At 37.6% G+C, this 15,451-nt stretch overlaps 1 protein-coding gene across 1 annotated transcript in view; it reads left to right on the top strand.

The window, feature by feature from the left end:
- The window catches only part of CNTNAP2 (contactin associated protein 2), a 1,944,007-nt gene that overhangs the window by 798,815 nt on the left and 1,129,741 nt on the right, over window positions 1–15,451 (top strand). The window contains exon 4 of the mRNA XM_032304549.1: window positions 11,738–11,885. Coding sequence (XP_032160440.1) covers window positions 11,738–11,885 — 148 coding nt within the window. The remainder of the gene's footprint in view (window positions 1–11,737; window positions 11,886–15,451) is intronic.

The raw sequence follows: 15,451 nt of genomic DNA, 5'->3' as shown, positions 1-15,451 counted from the left end.
TGAGGCCAGATTTTAAAGGAAATTTACATTAGATATGGACATTTATTTCAATTTAAGTCTAATTTCTGTGATTTTATTTTGTCAATGGACGGGTCCCTAAGACAGCTATTATACTAATAAGACAATTAGAGCTCTTTGTGAAGTTTATTTTTCTTTTGAACTTAGCTATTTAAAGGATCAGTCATCTATCTGGCCATGGATGAAGTAGATCTAATAGTGACTCAAAACCAGTAAGCCTGGGGCGCCTGGGTGGCTCAGTGGGTTAAAGCCTCTGCCTTCGGCTCAGGTCATGATCCCAGGGTTCTGGGATTGAGCCCCGCATCGGGATCTCTGCTCAGCAGGGAGCCTGCTACCTCCTCTCTCTCTGCCTGCCTCTCTGCCTACTTGTGATCTCTGTCAAATAAATAAATAAAATCTTAAAAAAACAAAAACAACAACAACAAAAAAACCAGTAAGCCTGAATGGCTTAACCAAAAATGCAAGATACACCCAAAGACAGCATAGGTTGGGCTGCCTGGGTGGTCAGTGGGTTAAATGTCTGCCCTCAGCTCAGGTCATCATCTCAGGGTCCTGGGATGGAGCCCCGCATCACACTGGGCTCCTTGCTCACTGGGGAGCCTGCTTCTCCCTCAGCTGCTGCTCCCCCTGCTTGTGCTCCTCCCTCCCTTTCTCTGACAACAAAAAAACAAACAAAAAAGAGGGCATAGGTGGCACAGCCCCATGATCCAGAAGTTTCCTCCCAAAATTAGGCTAAGCAAAGACCTTCGCTGCACAGGCAGTACGCATGGTGTGGTTACAGTGGTGTCTGGTCTCCCACCAAATAATGAGATGTCTCCAGTTAGCAGGAGGCGATCGTCTGTTACACTGGGCAGGTGATACGGGAATGGGACTTTCCAGCACTAACAAGCAACAAATGTTAAGATGGCAAAGATTCTTACAGAGTAGGAAATGTGGGGGTTCAGAGCTGACGGCCAAGATAGAATTCTTGAGATGTCTTCAGTGCAAAAAGGTGTTTTTATTAAAGCACAGGCGCAGTGCCCGTGGGCAGAAGGAGCTGCACTGGGGCTCTGATAGGGGACTGATTAATTACTTTCATGTTGGGAGGGGGTTAGGGAGATAACCTGAATCTCTAAGGAATTTTGAAAGTAAGGTTTCCAGGACCTTTGAGGGGGTTAGCTATTGTTGGGAAAAGGTAATTTATTACCATCTAATAAAACATTGTTCCTGAGACCCTTCAGATGTGTATCAGTGGGCCATACACTTGGAGGATGATTCCTAGCATGTGTCTTGGGGGCAGGTGTGTGTGTGTGTGTGTAAAGTTAAAGGATGTTTACAGAGGAATTTTTATATGTTAAAGAAGACTTAGAGGATCCTGGGGTGGGGGGTCATGATAATGTTAAACTGAGATTGCCTTTTGGCCTTAGCAAAGTGTCATCATCGAGACAGGTGAGCTCCCAAGGTCACTGCCTGTTTCAGGGATTTGTCAGTAGGCTGTAGAGAGTGAGGAAGTTTAATTTTTTTTCTTTTGCCTTTGTTTCCTACAGTGATTTACTTTGCTAATACTGATATTCACCCTGAATAATACTTGATCTTATGTTTATGAAAGCATTTGGTTCCACATTTAGAAAGAGATATACTCTGGGTACTTCCAAGTATATTCTCAAATTCGTTGCCATTGAAATATCAAATACTTGAGAAAACAGGGTTTACAGAGGATAATCTGAAGGCAAAGCAATCCAATCCATTCATTCCTCTAGATACTCTGAACTATTTCTAGATTAAGCCAGTCAGCAGAGAGCAGAATACCTGCATTGAAAGTCTTGATTACTGCTGTAAAATTTTGTTTACTGAATTGTGTTTTGGCATTTTTTTCCGTGGAGCTACATTGAAGGAAACTGTAAGAAACCTCCTATGAGATTTGTTGTTATCTTCTTATACAGATGTCACTGAACACTTTGTTTATTGTGTAGCATGGTTCCTTTTACAAGAGGACTCATTTGAGAAATTTCTTTCTGGGCTCAGTACCAGGAGTCTTATGCTTCTTTAAGCAGCTAGTTAGATTTTATTTTCACAGACAAGATGAACCTCACACCTGATGTGTCTCCATCTGTGTAGTATGCCAGGAATCCTAAAGCCAGAGTTTCAGCTACAGTCCCACAGAAAAATATTCTGGTTCGTCTTTATCAAAGTAGTGTATGGATAAGTATTTTTAATCAAATATTACCAAAAAATTTCTTTTAAATAGCAAAAGTTCCCACCCCAGTAACCAGTGCTGACTTCTTGATAGATCAGTTTGTAGTTAGCTAACGTTTCCCCATACCTGGTCTGCTTTTAGAAATGATATCAAATATTTTAAATTATCTCCTTGTTAATTTTGTTGCTTCTAATACTAGTAAGTGGGTTTGCTGTTCTGTGGAGCTTTGGATAGGTCTCCTGACTCATTACATGAAGGATGGATTTTATCCATGGTGTCCCGTCCCTTCTGCATCTTTGAAACGTTTCCATCTCCAGACTTCTGTCAGTTATGCTCCCTTGGAACACGGTTAAGCTTGGTAACACTGCCTTTGTTTTTCTTACTTCGTGTGTTTATTTCAAATATTGACAAATACAGATAACGGGTAGCACTTATCTAATTATCTTCATCCTTTTTTATGGCTTGGCATGTAGGATAAAGAAGAAAATTTAGAGAAGTTTGGAGAGAAAAATCAATATAAATGTGAAAATAATGAATCTACGTTATAGAACATATACAGTACAGAGGAGAAAAGGGAATATACAGTAGAGATTTCTCTGATGCAATTGAAACTACATGTAGATATATTATAAACACTGAGAAAAAGTTTGACAATGTCTTAAAAATTTAAGCATGTATCTACTCTGTGAGTCAGAAATTCTCCCCGTATGCATTTTACATACATGCTCACAGCAATTTCATTCATGATAGTAAAAAACTCGACACTGCCCTGGAATCTCTTAACAGAAGCATAGCTAAATAAACTGTGGTAGGCTGAGAGCAGTTGAGCACAAAGGGTAAAACCTTAGAATGCTGTCATCATGTGATTCCCGTAGAAATAAAGGGAAAGAAATTGAAGAACTAGATTTTAAAATATTTTACCTTATTGTTTTACCAAGTTATAGTATTGTTCTTATACCATGATTCTTAATTGATGGTTCTTTTGGTAAAATACTTCTAAACTTTGTTTGTAACTTTGGCAAAACGAAAAAGGTAAGACCTTTCTAGTTGAGTCAAGAGCAGAAATGCTCAGAGGAAGTATTACTGCTCACTTACAGAGAGTGTTTTAGCATTTGCCACACAACATGTCGCGATGGTTTTAGAACCCAAAAAGTTTTCAGCAGAGCTCAAGTGAATTATCTGTGTGAACATCTGAGATTTGATGTGGGCTGGTATTTTTGTGTCAATTCTTACCTTTCTCCTATTACTTGTCCCCTGATTTTGACATGATTCTTGCACGACCATTTCCTTTTTTCTGTATGATCTCTGCTACGCCTGGCGACTTTACATATTACGATGATATCATCGTACCTTTGGGAAAACACTGTTGATTTGCCTAGGGTCTTGAATCAGACTAGCGTGCTTTTGCTTTTTCTTCTGTAGGATATTATCAAACGTGGTTTTTTTTTACTATGACTGGTTACTGCACTGGCTTTGGTACATCCAGAAATAACAAGAGCTGTGAAATGTGAAGAGGTGGGAGTTAGGGAATGGTCATTTTTATTCATTCATTTAATCGGATTGTAAATGGATAAGTCCTCGGACACCGACCATTGTGGAGGGCCATCAGATATAGTGGTGGACCAGAGGTTTGATCACAGACTTCAAAGCTGGCCTACAGTGGATAATGAATTACACAATGAAGTAATTTCAGCTGAGTGCAGAGAGTAAGTACAGGGTGTTCTGAGGATCCCTGTGGAATACTGGGGCATGGAGGGGTGAGGGTCAGGGGATATCCTTAACCTCAGGAAGCACTATCTGAGCCGAGTCTTGCCAGGCATGTTTGTACAGCCGGATGAAAATGATGACAAGAAAGTTCAGGTGACAAACCCGGATCTGGAGTGTAACAGAGGCAGTAGTTATTTTCTTCCTGCCTCAGCATGCAGTGTAACCAGACCTGGAGACTCACATCAAGGCTGCAGAATGGAAAATCTGTTTCTATATTTTGATGTAAATTGTTAGCATGGGGAAAATAAAATTTAAAATCCAGCAACAAATAAAATTCCACTTAAAGATAAGTGATTATAGTGATCACAGGTTTATGACATCAACTTAAGGAAAAAAATCAATATGTGCTTTTGTTGCAGCAGAGGTATTTTATGTTTTAAGAAATTAAGATCTCTCACATTAGGAAATATTCTTGTGTTGTTGTTTTTCCCACATAGTTTCCCACCTAGGAGACTTGTTGGCAGTAGCACTAAGAACTCCTCCTAGGCTCACTTACACAATAGCTGTGTGTTTCAGACACATATTATTTTGTCTTAAGCAAAACTTCTGCCCTAAGATATACATTCTCACTCATTTACTATAGAAGCTTGTGGTCCCTTATTTTAGGTTTCCTGAAAGGTGAGGTTTAAGTGAGGACCAAATATATTTATTCTCTTCATAAAATACTTCATAAGTTACACTTCAGACCCCATAATAGTGAATTTGAGGGAAATTTTACTTCATGCATCACACACAGCATACTTCTAAATCCCTATATATTTTCCTCCAGTCTGATAAATTATATGGTTCAAGGAATGACGAAATGCTTTCCCAAAGTTTATTGGTTTTTAAATGCCAAGTGGTGGAAAGGTTTTTCTATGATTTTAGACTTTTGCATCCTATTGGAATTGAGGGGAGGATTTATCTATTTGAAAGATTCTCTTAGACGAGGGGTTGGCAAGTATAGCCCCTGGGCGAACTCTGGTCTCTGTTCTTTTAAAGTCTGTGAGCTGTGATGGTTTTTACATAGTTTCAGTGTTGTTAAAATAAAAAGGAAGAAGAAGAAAAAGGATATGGGACTGAGAGGTATGCAGTCTGCTAAGCCTAAAATATTAACTGTTTGGTATTTTACAGAAAAACTGTACCTTTCCTGTGTCAGGCCATCCGAACTCTTATTTCAGCTAAAGTAAATGTTCTGTGCCACATGGTGGGGAATTTTTAGTTATTAAAACTCTAACATATTTAGATTATACAGTTAGCATTCTGAATAACTCACACTATGTTCTCTTAAAAAATTCTAACTCTTTGTTGTATTTTAAGTTTTTCTTTTAATTCCAGTTAGTTAGCATACAGTGTCCTATTACTTTCAGGTTGTACGACACCTGGAATTCAGTAATTTCTGTAGGTCATGGTGCTCAACATGACCAGTGCCCTCCTTAATCGCCAGCACCTGTTTCACCCCTGCCCCTACCCCCTCTTCTATGAAGTTTAGTAATTTGTAGGACAGTCACTCTCAAGTAGCAGCACAGGTTTTAAGTTATATTGCTCTTAGCTTTACTAAGTTTAAAGCCTCCCGAGTTACATAAATGCTATGTTAGTTATAAAAAAAACCAAAACAAACAAAAACCCCAAAACCCTAACCTTCTAAGCATATATAGAACTCACAGCCAGTAAAAGAGATCCAATAGGGATGACTTATAATTCACAAGCTTCTGTGATTGATTTTTCAGTCTTAATGATGAATTTGTCGGTTGTTTTCATGTATCCACAAAACATGTATTACTCTGTGACATTTTTCCATAGGTTGGATTTTAAAGCATATTGTTTCATTCAGGAAAGATGTAAATTCATTGTAATTTTTCAATTTTTCATGCATATTTCCAGTTCTTAAAGACTTTGTAAATATCAGCTGAATGTTTTACCTTGATAATTCTTTCTTTTTGCATCTATCTGAAAAACCACCAGTGGGTGTGAAAGAGTCAAATTATTTGAAAAGAAATGCTTCTTTTTAAGACTTATGGCAGAGTACTCATTGTTATTTAAGTGAAGTGTGCACTACAGCAGACCAGTCTTTCTTTTTTTAGTAAAACCTGTCATTCAAACTCTTTAATTATTTCTATTAAAAGCTGCAGAGGGGCTTTCGTTAGTGACCACAATGGGAGCATTTTTGGGGGGAAAAGTGTAAGAAAATAAAATTCTAATTTTTGTCAAAGTTTGTTCAAATAAAATTGAAGAGAGAAATAGAGTATGCAGGCAAATATGCTGTATAGTAAATGAGCCAGAAATCAAATGTACATCCAGAATGTGGTATGATAAGAATTCTCAGACTTCCAATTTGATATTGAAATATGCAGTATCAAATATCAAAAATAAAATGTGTTGTGCCTAAATACAAAAACCTTTATTCCCAACTGAAAATTTTATTCTCAAACCAAACTCAGTGTAGGGATGCCTGCCAAGCTTGTTACTTTGCCCAGCTTGCCCTTACTAAGCTCTTTGACAGACATCCTGTAAGTTCTCTGAGACTCAATTTCCTGATTTGAAAAAAGTCCGTCCCTACCAAACTTAAGGAGGTGCAAACAATACAACATGTACTAGGACTCTTTAAATAATAAAGTGATATATAAATATTAGATGTTGTTTTTATTAAATCAATGGTTGTACCTCTTTCTGTATTTAACTTTTCCAAATACTGCTGTATAAAAGGAGACATTTCATACATATTCATGCCTTTATATTCAAGGCAGTGATTGGTAACACCTACACTCTTCTTCTGAAAAGTTTTAAACTCCAATTAAAATAATGGCTTAAATAGCGATGCTTGGAAATGAAAAGAAGTGCAAAACACACAATTTACTGATGCTGTGAACACCGGAGAAAATACCATGACATGCATTTGTTCATAAATAATACATATGCCCTCTCCACGAAGCTCAACTTCAATAAAACACAACTAGCTGAAACATCTGAAATTCTCGATGTGTGACCTTTCAGTGTGATGATGAAATTCACATGCAATATATCTAAATCTTCACTAATTATCTTTCCATTCAGGTATCTTTGTATTTATTGGTATTTAATCAGTTGCTTTAAAAAAATTTTAAAAATGAGGAAACAAGGCAAATATTGAGAAAGCCCAGAGGTTTTCTTCAGCATGTTCTGGATTTAGATGCTGGAATGCTGTTTCCACAGATGTGCCTACTTTGTCTTTTTCTGACATCCATGCCTTTATAATAGCAGAATGACCAGCAGGAGTTTAGTGGAAGGAAAGCCTCATTCCCAGTAGTTCTGGGTTCTGTTTTGTTTTCTCTCCTCACATGTGGTGCATTTGGGATCCAGGTTGTAGTAAGTTTCCTGTCTCTTCTCTTTCGGATTCACTGCTGCACCACTGTTCTTTCCTTCTCCCCGAAGCACCCCGCTGCTCAGGAATACTGGTCACTAGATCATTCTATCCTGTATGATTCTGTAATTTCTGTTATGCTGTTGTCTTCTGTTTTTCTAGGAACTTCACTGTATTCAGGGAGGGGGTGTTAGTGACCCTGATCTTAACAGTGATGCGTAACTTTTTTTGCTTAAAAGCCTCCAATGGATTTCTTTCTGGTATGCTTAAAATGAAATGTTCAACATGGTCATGGTTTACAGTCCTGTCTGCTGTGGTCTCCACCCCTCCCAACATCTTCTACTCTGTTCTTCCTTTTTTCACTGTGTTCCAAAAGCCCTGGTTTCCTTATTATCCCCAACCATGCAAGGTATGCTCAGTATTGTATTCTGTATATGTAATTTAATATGTAACAACATACACATATTATGTAATGTCATGTCAGTAATGTATATACACACATTCATTAAATATTTATTATTTGTTAGCTACCCAGTTATGTACTTTAATACATAAATGCCATGAAAACTGAAACTCTGTTTGTTTACTCCTGTAACCCCAGTGGTTTGAACAATATACTGTGCTCCTAGCTATTCCCTGAGTGAATGATCAATGAATGGATCAGTGAATGAATGAATCATCCCAGCACAAGTGCTAAAATTGAGTCGCATCAAGTGTGAAGCCTCAGACCTGAGTTCCTTCTCTGTGCCAGGAATATCTGTTCTCTGCTCCTCCTCCATTTATTTGCATCTCCCAGACACCCTTCTGCCCTCCTGTCCAGCTGAAGTCGGTTTCTTTCCTTTTTTCCTGATTAGATAGTTTTCGTAAAGCTCCAGATATTATTGAAATTATTACCTGTATTGTCCACTTTTGCAGTTTCTTTTAATACTGCTTTTGCAACTTTTTTCATATTATTTTAGGCCTGTGCTAATGTGATTTATAAGAAATATATTTTTTGTTCTTTGTCCATCATTCCTGGCACACAGCTCCTCAAATCCTTGTAGTTTCCTAAGTGATAAGTACAATAAAGGTGAAATGGATTTTTGTTGTTGTTATTCATAATAAGCTCCTGGGGCGCCTGGGTGGCTCAGTCGGTTAAAGCCTCTGCCTTCGGCTCAGGTCAAGATCCCAGGGTCCTGGGATGGAGCCCCGCATCGGGCTCTCTGCTCTGAGGGGAGCCTGCTTACCCTCTCTCTCTGCCTGCCTCTCTGCCTGCTTGTGATCTCTGTCTGTCAAATAAATAAATAAAATCTTAAAAAAAAAAAAAATAAGCTCCTTTGAGCCACACCAGAGTTTATGCTAGAGGTGATTTTTGGAAAGCCCTGAGATATAATCACAAAAAGGGGCGGGGGCGGGGGTGCTGGTTAACAGTTGAACCATCCTGACCTCTGGAGAGTTTAATCATCAATGGCAGGTGATTTAATGATTTTTCTTGCATTATGAGACCTCCCTAAAAGTCTCTGAAGTTGGTGTTGGGAAGTATTTTGGGCTGGTGAATATGTAGAGGACTGGGGGAGGTGGCACCCCCGGAGAAGGTTTGGAAGCCCTTCCCACATACCTTGCTCTGTGCATTCTTCTGCCTGGCCATTGCTGAGTTGTATCCTTTTATGAGAGAACAGTAATATGGTAGTAAACTGGTTTTCTGAGTTCTGTGAGCTATTCTAGCAAAGGGTCAGACTTGAGAAGGGGTTCATGGGAATCTACTTTTAGCTGGTCTGTCAGAGGCAGAAGGGACAAATTAGAATTGAGATAGGCATCTGAAATGGGTTGGTCTTTCGGGCCCGCTCCCTAACCTGTGGGATCTGACTCTATCTCCAGGTACGTAGTGTCAGAATTGCATTAAATTATAGGACCTCTAGCTAGTATCCATGGAGAATTGGAGAATTTCTTAATATGTAGGAAAACTCATGCATTTGGTGTCAGAGTGAAGTTTTGGAGTAGAGGGGAAACACAGAAGAGTGTTGTGTTTTGTTTTCTTTTAGGCCTCAAAAAACTACAGATGTCTCAGAGATAGTGCTCCCAAAGAGTTACTTGGTATTGTTGTTGTTAGTATTTATATATCATCACCAAGCACTACAGCAAGCACATCCTCAAGATAAATTGTTTGGTGGCTTTTACTGAGTAATATTTAAGATGTATTTTAGATTAATTTAAATGCTGTAAGGATTTAATTCCAGTGATTTTGGTCAGGGATCCTCACCCATATTACCTTTTGCAGCCAGAACAACCAATAGTGGTATTAAAATGCAGCCACAGTTTAATAGAATACATACCTGGCATCTTTATAAAGCTACAGCCTGGCTAGAAAAATAACTTAAAAAAAAATCTTTTGCTGGTTTTCCTGATCAAATTTTGTCAGTAAGATACAAAGAAGATGCTCTCAATGTTAACATTCATGACTTAAAGCTCATTGTGGGCTTGAAGGTAGGTGTGGCGCATTCTACAAAGGCAGATGCAGCTAAGGATGCGGAAAACCCCAGAGGGCTCAACAGGATCATCCGCAGAGACCATCCCAGTTTTCAGACACGCAACCGTACATGGTTTAGACTAATTTTACCCTCATGTAGGTTATTGGGATGTCTATATGTTATAGAAAATAGTATTAATCCTGAGGAAATGTTTCCTTCTGAGCCCTATATTACTAGGTCTTACACTGAACATTTTGTGTTTCGGAGGCTAGAGTGTGAGGAATGCCCATCAGGTAACAAACCGGCAACCACAAATTCAGGGCGGTGCCATGTGTGTTGTCCTTCTTCAAAGCTGCTATGTACTTTTTGTCAAAAGCATGTCTTTTGTGCTTCTTATCAATTTTGTGTGTTTAAAAATCTGTTACAAATAATTTTTTAAAGCTAGAACTACTATTTTTATACAGAAGCAAATTCAAAGCCTCAGGTCAAGAAGACAACAAATTAGCCATGTAATATGGTGCTTATGTTGTGGGGTTTTTTTGTGTGTGTGATTAAAAAAAGGGCAGTTTTCTTCTTAAAGCTTTTATTTCAGTGTTTAAGAGATCATATAAACAAATATAAAAGAGGAGGGCACATGGGATACAACATTACAAAAATTCAAGTTATCTAATATAGAAAGAGCTAGAATGTATGTATGAAATTAAAACTGCTAATGTTTAAAATAAAACAGACATACATTTCTCATTTATTTGACTTATATTTTCTAAATTATGATTGTCTGTTTCTTTAAATCTTCCTTTAATTAGAATTTTATGCTGACATTTTCCCTATTAGATTGTGATTGTTTGGAGTATAGCGTCTATGGCTCTAGGTATCTTATGTCCCCATATTATCTTGTTCTATACTTACCGTGGAATAGATGTTTTACAAATGTTTCCTGAATGAATGATAGCCATGGCTGAAGGAAATCCATTTGTTCTCTGCTGAAAAAACATAAGCCAATGGGAAGTTCTCAATGTAAATAAGGTTCATGGGAAATCATGCTTTTGATTTGACCACATCCTCTGTAAATGAGAAATCTGGAATGGACACATTTCTGACCAACTCGTAAACTCCGTAAATGTGTTCATGCTAATAAAAGGTAGAAAACTCTGGCTATTTGCACAATGTATTCATTTGTTCTTTTAATCTAACTGATGTTGAAAGTTCAGATTTCTAATGGTGGCACGGGAAGGTAATGCGGAGAGATTTAAGAGATTATGCTGAGTGAATTAAGTCAAGCAGAGAGAGTCAATTATCATATGGTTATTGATAATTATTTGTGGAGCTAATAATTGTGGAGCATATTTGTGGAGCATAACACAATTATGCTTATTTGTGGAGCATAACATTGTGGAGCATAACAAATAGCATGGAGGACATGGGAGTTAGAGAGGAGAAGGGAGTTGGGGGAAATTGGAAGGGGAGGTGAACCATGAGAGACTATGGACTCTGAAAAACAATCTGAGGGGTTTGAAGTGGCGGGGGGGGGGTGGGAGGTTGGGGTACCAGGTGGTGGGTATTATAGAGGGCACGGATTGCATGGAGCACTGGGTGTGGTGAAAAAATAATGAATACTGTTTTTCTGAAAATAAATAAATTAATTTTTTAAAAAAGCAAGAAATATGGTTGGAGGCTGAAAAACTATAATTTAAATGTAAAATATGAGAACTTGTAATTTAAATATTTACTGGATACTGCAGTGGGTTCCATGTAGTGTTTCATTCTTCTAATATGTGTGTTTTTCACCTTCAAAAGGACACATAGAAATTTTGGCCTAGTTTCCGTTTAAAACCAGACTTGTTTTCAAATAAAGGAAGTATGGTAGCTTTGTTCAAATTGTTTATAGTAGAAAATATAAAACCCTGCCATTGGAGAAGAAAACTTACATTTATCGTAGCACACAGAGAACGTGGTTGTTTCCAAAGTATGTTTTTCTTTAATTTTTTAATCCCTTTTCTTTTTTTCCAGGCATTTCCTGGGAACATCAACTCTGATAGTGTGGTTCGTCATGATTTACAGCATCCAGTGATTGCCCGCTATGTGCGCATTGTGCCCCTGGACTGGAATGGAGAAGGCCGCATTGGGCTCAGAATTGAGGTCTATGGCTGTTCTTACTGTGAGTATCTGTTGAAATTTGTGGTGGATTTTGTCATTTTCATTTAATTAGTGATTTATTTTTGATTATTTAACATTATTTGCTTTCCCTGACAATAAACTGCCTTGTTTTTACATATAAATATGTAAGTTTATCTCTGTGTTCTAAATATATTTTTACATCTTTACACAGAAACACATACAAATACCTTTAGCAAAGGATTTTTGTTCCGTAGACTAAAACGACAAAGCTTATTAAGTAAGTTGCCTGAAGTCTTATGCAATATTTAAAAAGTAGAAACTTACATTATTATCCATCATTGACTCTTTGTGATGGATTTTGGATATATTCTTGAGAATTCCCTGCCAATTCTCATCAATTTCACCTTTTACTATTTTAAAGCTAACCACTAAATTTTAATGTCAAGGATATTTTATATGTCTGTAAGTTTTATTTGCTCCTTTAAAAAATTGCCTTGGTCCCCTAAAACGATGATTTTCTTTTAATCATGTTTTAAGCTCTTTTTCTTATTTATTTCTTAGATACATTGTATAGATGTCTGGTGATTGTAATATATGGATTTTTGGGGATTACAGCTCTGCTGTCTTGTTTCTACTCATTTTTACCAGTAGAGCTTGTTTCCCTTTCCTCCTCTTCTGTCTCTCTTCTTTATAGCCCCCTCATCTGCCTGTACTTCTCTTCCCCATCTTCTTGACTAGGACCTTAGTTTCTTTCAAACTTCCGTCTGTGGAATTTCTTACAGGCCAGCTTTGATGATGGATTTATCTACCGAAGATCTATCTTTGCTTATTTGCTTCTATGAGAGCAGTACCAACACAGAATTACTTTAGAGATTGTTTGAGGTGTGTTGAGGCCACTAGGTAGTAGAGATTCAATCGGCAAATACATGATTTGCAAATACTGGCTTTAGAATATGAATTCTATGATAAAACATTTCCCTCCTCCTAGGAGTCTACCATCAGACTCTCCCTTACCTCTCCTACAGATACGTAAAAATAAAAGTTCACTACACCAGAGGATGGCAAATGACCTATTGGCAAGCTTTTTAAAATTAACCAAACATTTAGTAGTTTATAATAAAAAAATATATATAAAACTTTCACCTCTGTAGAAATCAGTTACACAGATTGGTGTGGAAATAGTAGCTGTTGTGATAACCAAATCGTATTTATTTATTCATGAGCAATATTGTGGGTTTTTTTTTAATTTATTTTTAAAGATTTTATTTATTTATTTGACAGAGAGAAATCACAAGTAGACGGAGAGGCAGGCAGAGAGAGAGAGAGGGAAGCAGGCTCCCTGCTGAGCTGAGAGCCCGATGTGGGACTCTATCCCAGGGCCCTGAGATCATGACCTGAGCCGAAGGCAGCAGCCTAACCCACTGAGCCACCCAGGCGCCCACATGAGCAATATTGTTACGTGCAAACTGAAGTGGTTACTATAAAGGGGCCATGGAGATCATTTAAAAGTTCTCCAGGTATTTATTTTATTTGGTCATCACTTTATTATAGCAAATACGAGTAGAGAGGCAGAGAAATACAGCTCTTCAGCAGAATATAGATCTTCAGGAGGAAGAGTTAACTTGTTAGGAGACGTCTAAAATGAGCCTTACCATAAATCTGGGTTCTCTGTAAGTGGTCTGGGCATTATGGATAAAAGAATTCTGTGTTCACACATATTCTAAGTATCAGCACATTGGGAAGGCCAAGACAAAATGTGGTATTTTCCTCTGCAAGATGGATTTTCTCGGGAGCATGTTCAGTAAATGAAAAATGTGTAATGCTCTTCTTGGAAACCATGATGTATGAAATTTATTAATAATTACTTAGCACTTTTTATGTGTCATGAAATATGGTGAATGTTAGTAATACCACGGTGAATAAGGAAAACATTACATGAGAGATCAGGTGGAACAACTAATATAGTAGTATTGATCGGGATAAAAATAGTGAAAGTTAAAATACACCAGAGGCATATCGCCTGAATGACAGAGCTGAAAGGAAAACCAGTGAGTCTGGTACAATGCTAGAGCTCACGGCCACTGTTCTATTTTCCTACTCCTTGATTCCAACAAAATGAGCAATGATGTAACCATCACCAAGTCAATAAAATAATCCTATTGACACCTGGCTTCCCTCCCAGTCACTGCTGCTTTTTAAAGGTAGAAATTCACCTGATTTTTATCCTCATAGATTAATTTTACATTTTTTTTTAGTTTCACAAAAATGGAATCCTGAAGTATACATCATTTCCCATCTGAGTTCTTTTCTTCAGAATAATAATTGTAAGAATTATCCACACTGTTATTTAAGGTATTTGATTATATTCATTGGCGCTGTTACTCTATTATATGAATATCCTATAATCATCAATTCATTTTATGTTAATGAATGTTTGAATTATTTCTATTTTTGGCTATTTTAATAGAATTGCTATAAATATTCCTCATGGATGTCACCTTAGGAAGAATAATACCAAGTTAGGATATATGTATGTTTAATTTTTGTCAGTAATGACAAAATTCTTTTCTGCAGTGCTTATTATCAACTCACACTCCCACAGCCAATGTATTGGCATTCCTGTTGCTTCACAGATTTGGGAACTTAGTATTGATTTCAAATTTTTAACCATTGTGTGAGTGTTCATTATGTCTCATTTTAGTTTTAGTGAACACTTTCCTGATTTTTAAAGAGGTTATGCTTGTCTTTCCTTTGTATACCTCTTTCTTTGAAGTGTTTGTTGAATTTTGCCTGTTTTCCTATTGGATTGTCTTTTATTTATCTATTTTCCAGTTGTTTTTGAATACTTTTTATAGCCAACTCCCTCTCTTTCTCTTTTATTTTATTCTTGTTAGGACATCCAGACACATTATCTTATTTTTGAGATGGCTTTCTTTAAAAAATCATTTTAAAACCAACACTGTTAATGGGGTTACCTAGAGCTCAGAGTAAGGGCAAACACCGCTTGCCCAGAGGTAAATAGTGTGGGGTCACTCAGGTGTGGCTTAAAAGAGGACAGTGTGTTCTACAGTTGTTGCAAGTAGATCTGTGAAGTGGTGAACTCATACTATCATGGCCTTCTCCATCTAGCCCGGGCTTTGGGAGTCACAATTGGAAAGGGAAAAAATGCCTGAAGCTATGTAGGAAGCTAGGTTTTTGTAGTATATAAGCATCTCTGTGGAGGTGGGAATTGTACACTTTAAAAACGTATTAACATTATACCAGTAGGTGCCAGTGGAGCAAATGATGAACTGGTAACATAAAATACAATGTAGGATAGAAGTTGAAAAATACCATTGTAGTGGATTATAGTAAGTTGGATAATGGTCTCCAGAGGTATCAGGTACTAATCCCCAGAACTGTAAATGTTACTTAATAAGTCAGAGCGTTTGATTAAGTTAATGATTGTGGCGTGGGGGGAGTATCGTGCATTATCCAGGGGGCTTCTGCGTACATGGGTTCTGTCCTTGTGAGCGGTGGGCAGAGGGAGAATTCACAGTCAGGAAAACGGAGGCACTGGGACCAGGGTGCAGAGACCGAGTGGTACTTTTATAAGTCGAGGAATGT

The sequence above is a fragment of the Mustela erminea genome, chromosome 11 (genome assembly GCF_009829155.1).
Source record: "Mustela erminea isolate mMusErm1 chromosome 11, mMusErm1.Pri, whole genome shotgun sequence".
Lineage (NCBI taxonomy): Eukaryota > Metazoa > Chordata > Mammalia > Carnivora > Mustelidae > Mustela > Mustela erminea.
This window is presented reverse-complemented; position numbering and strand designations above follow the sequence as displayed.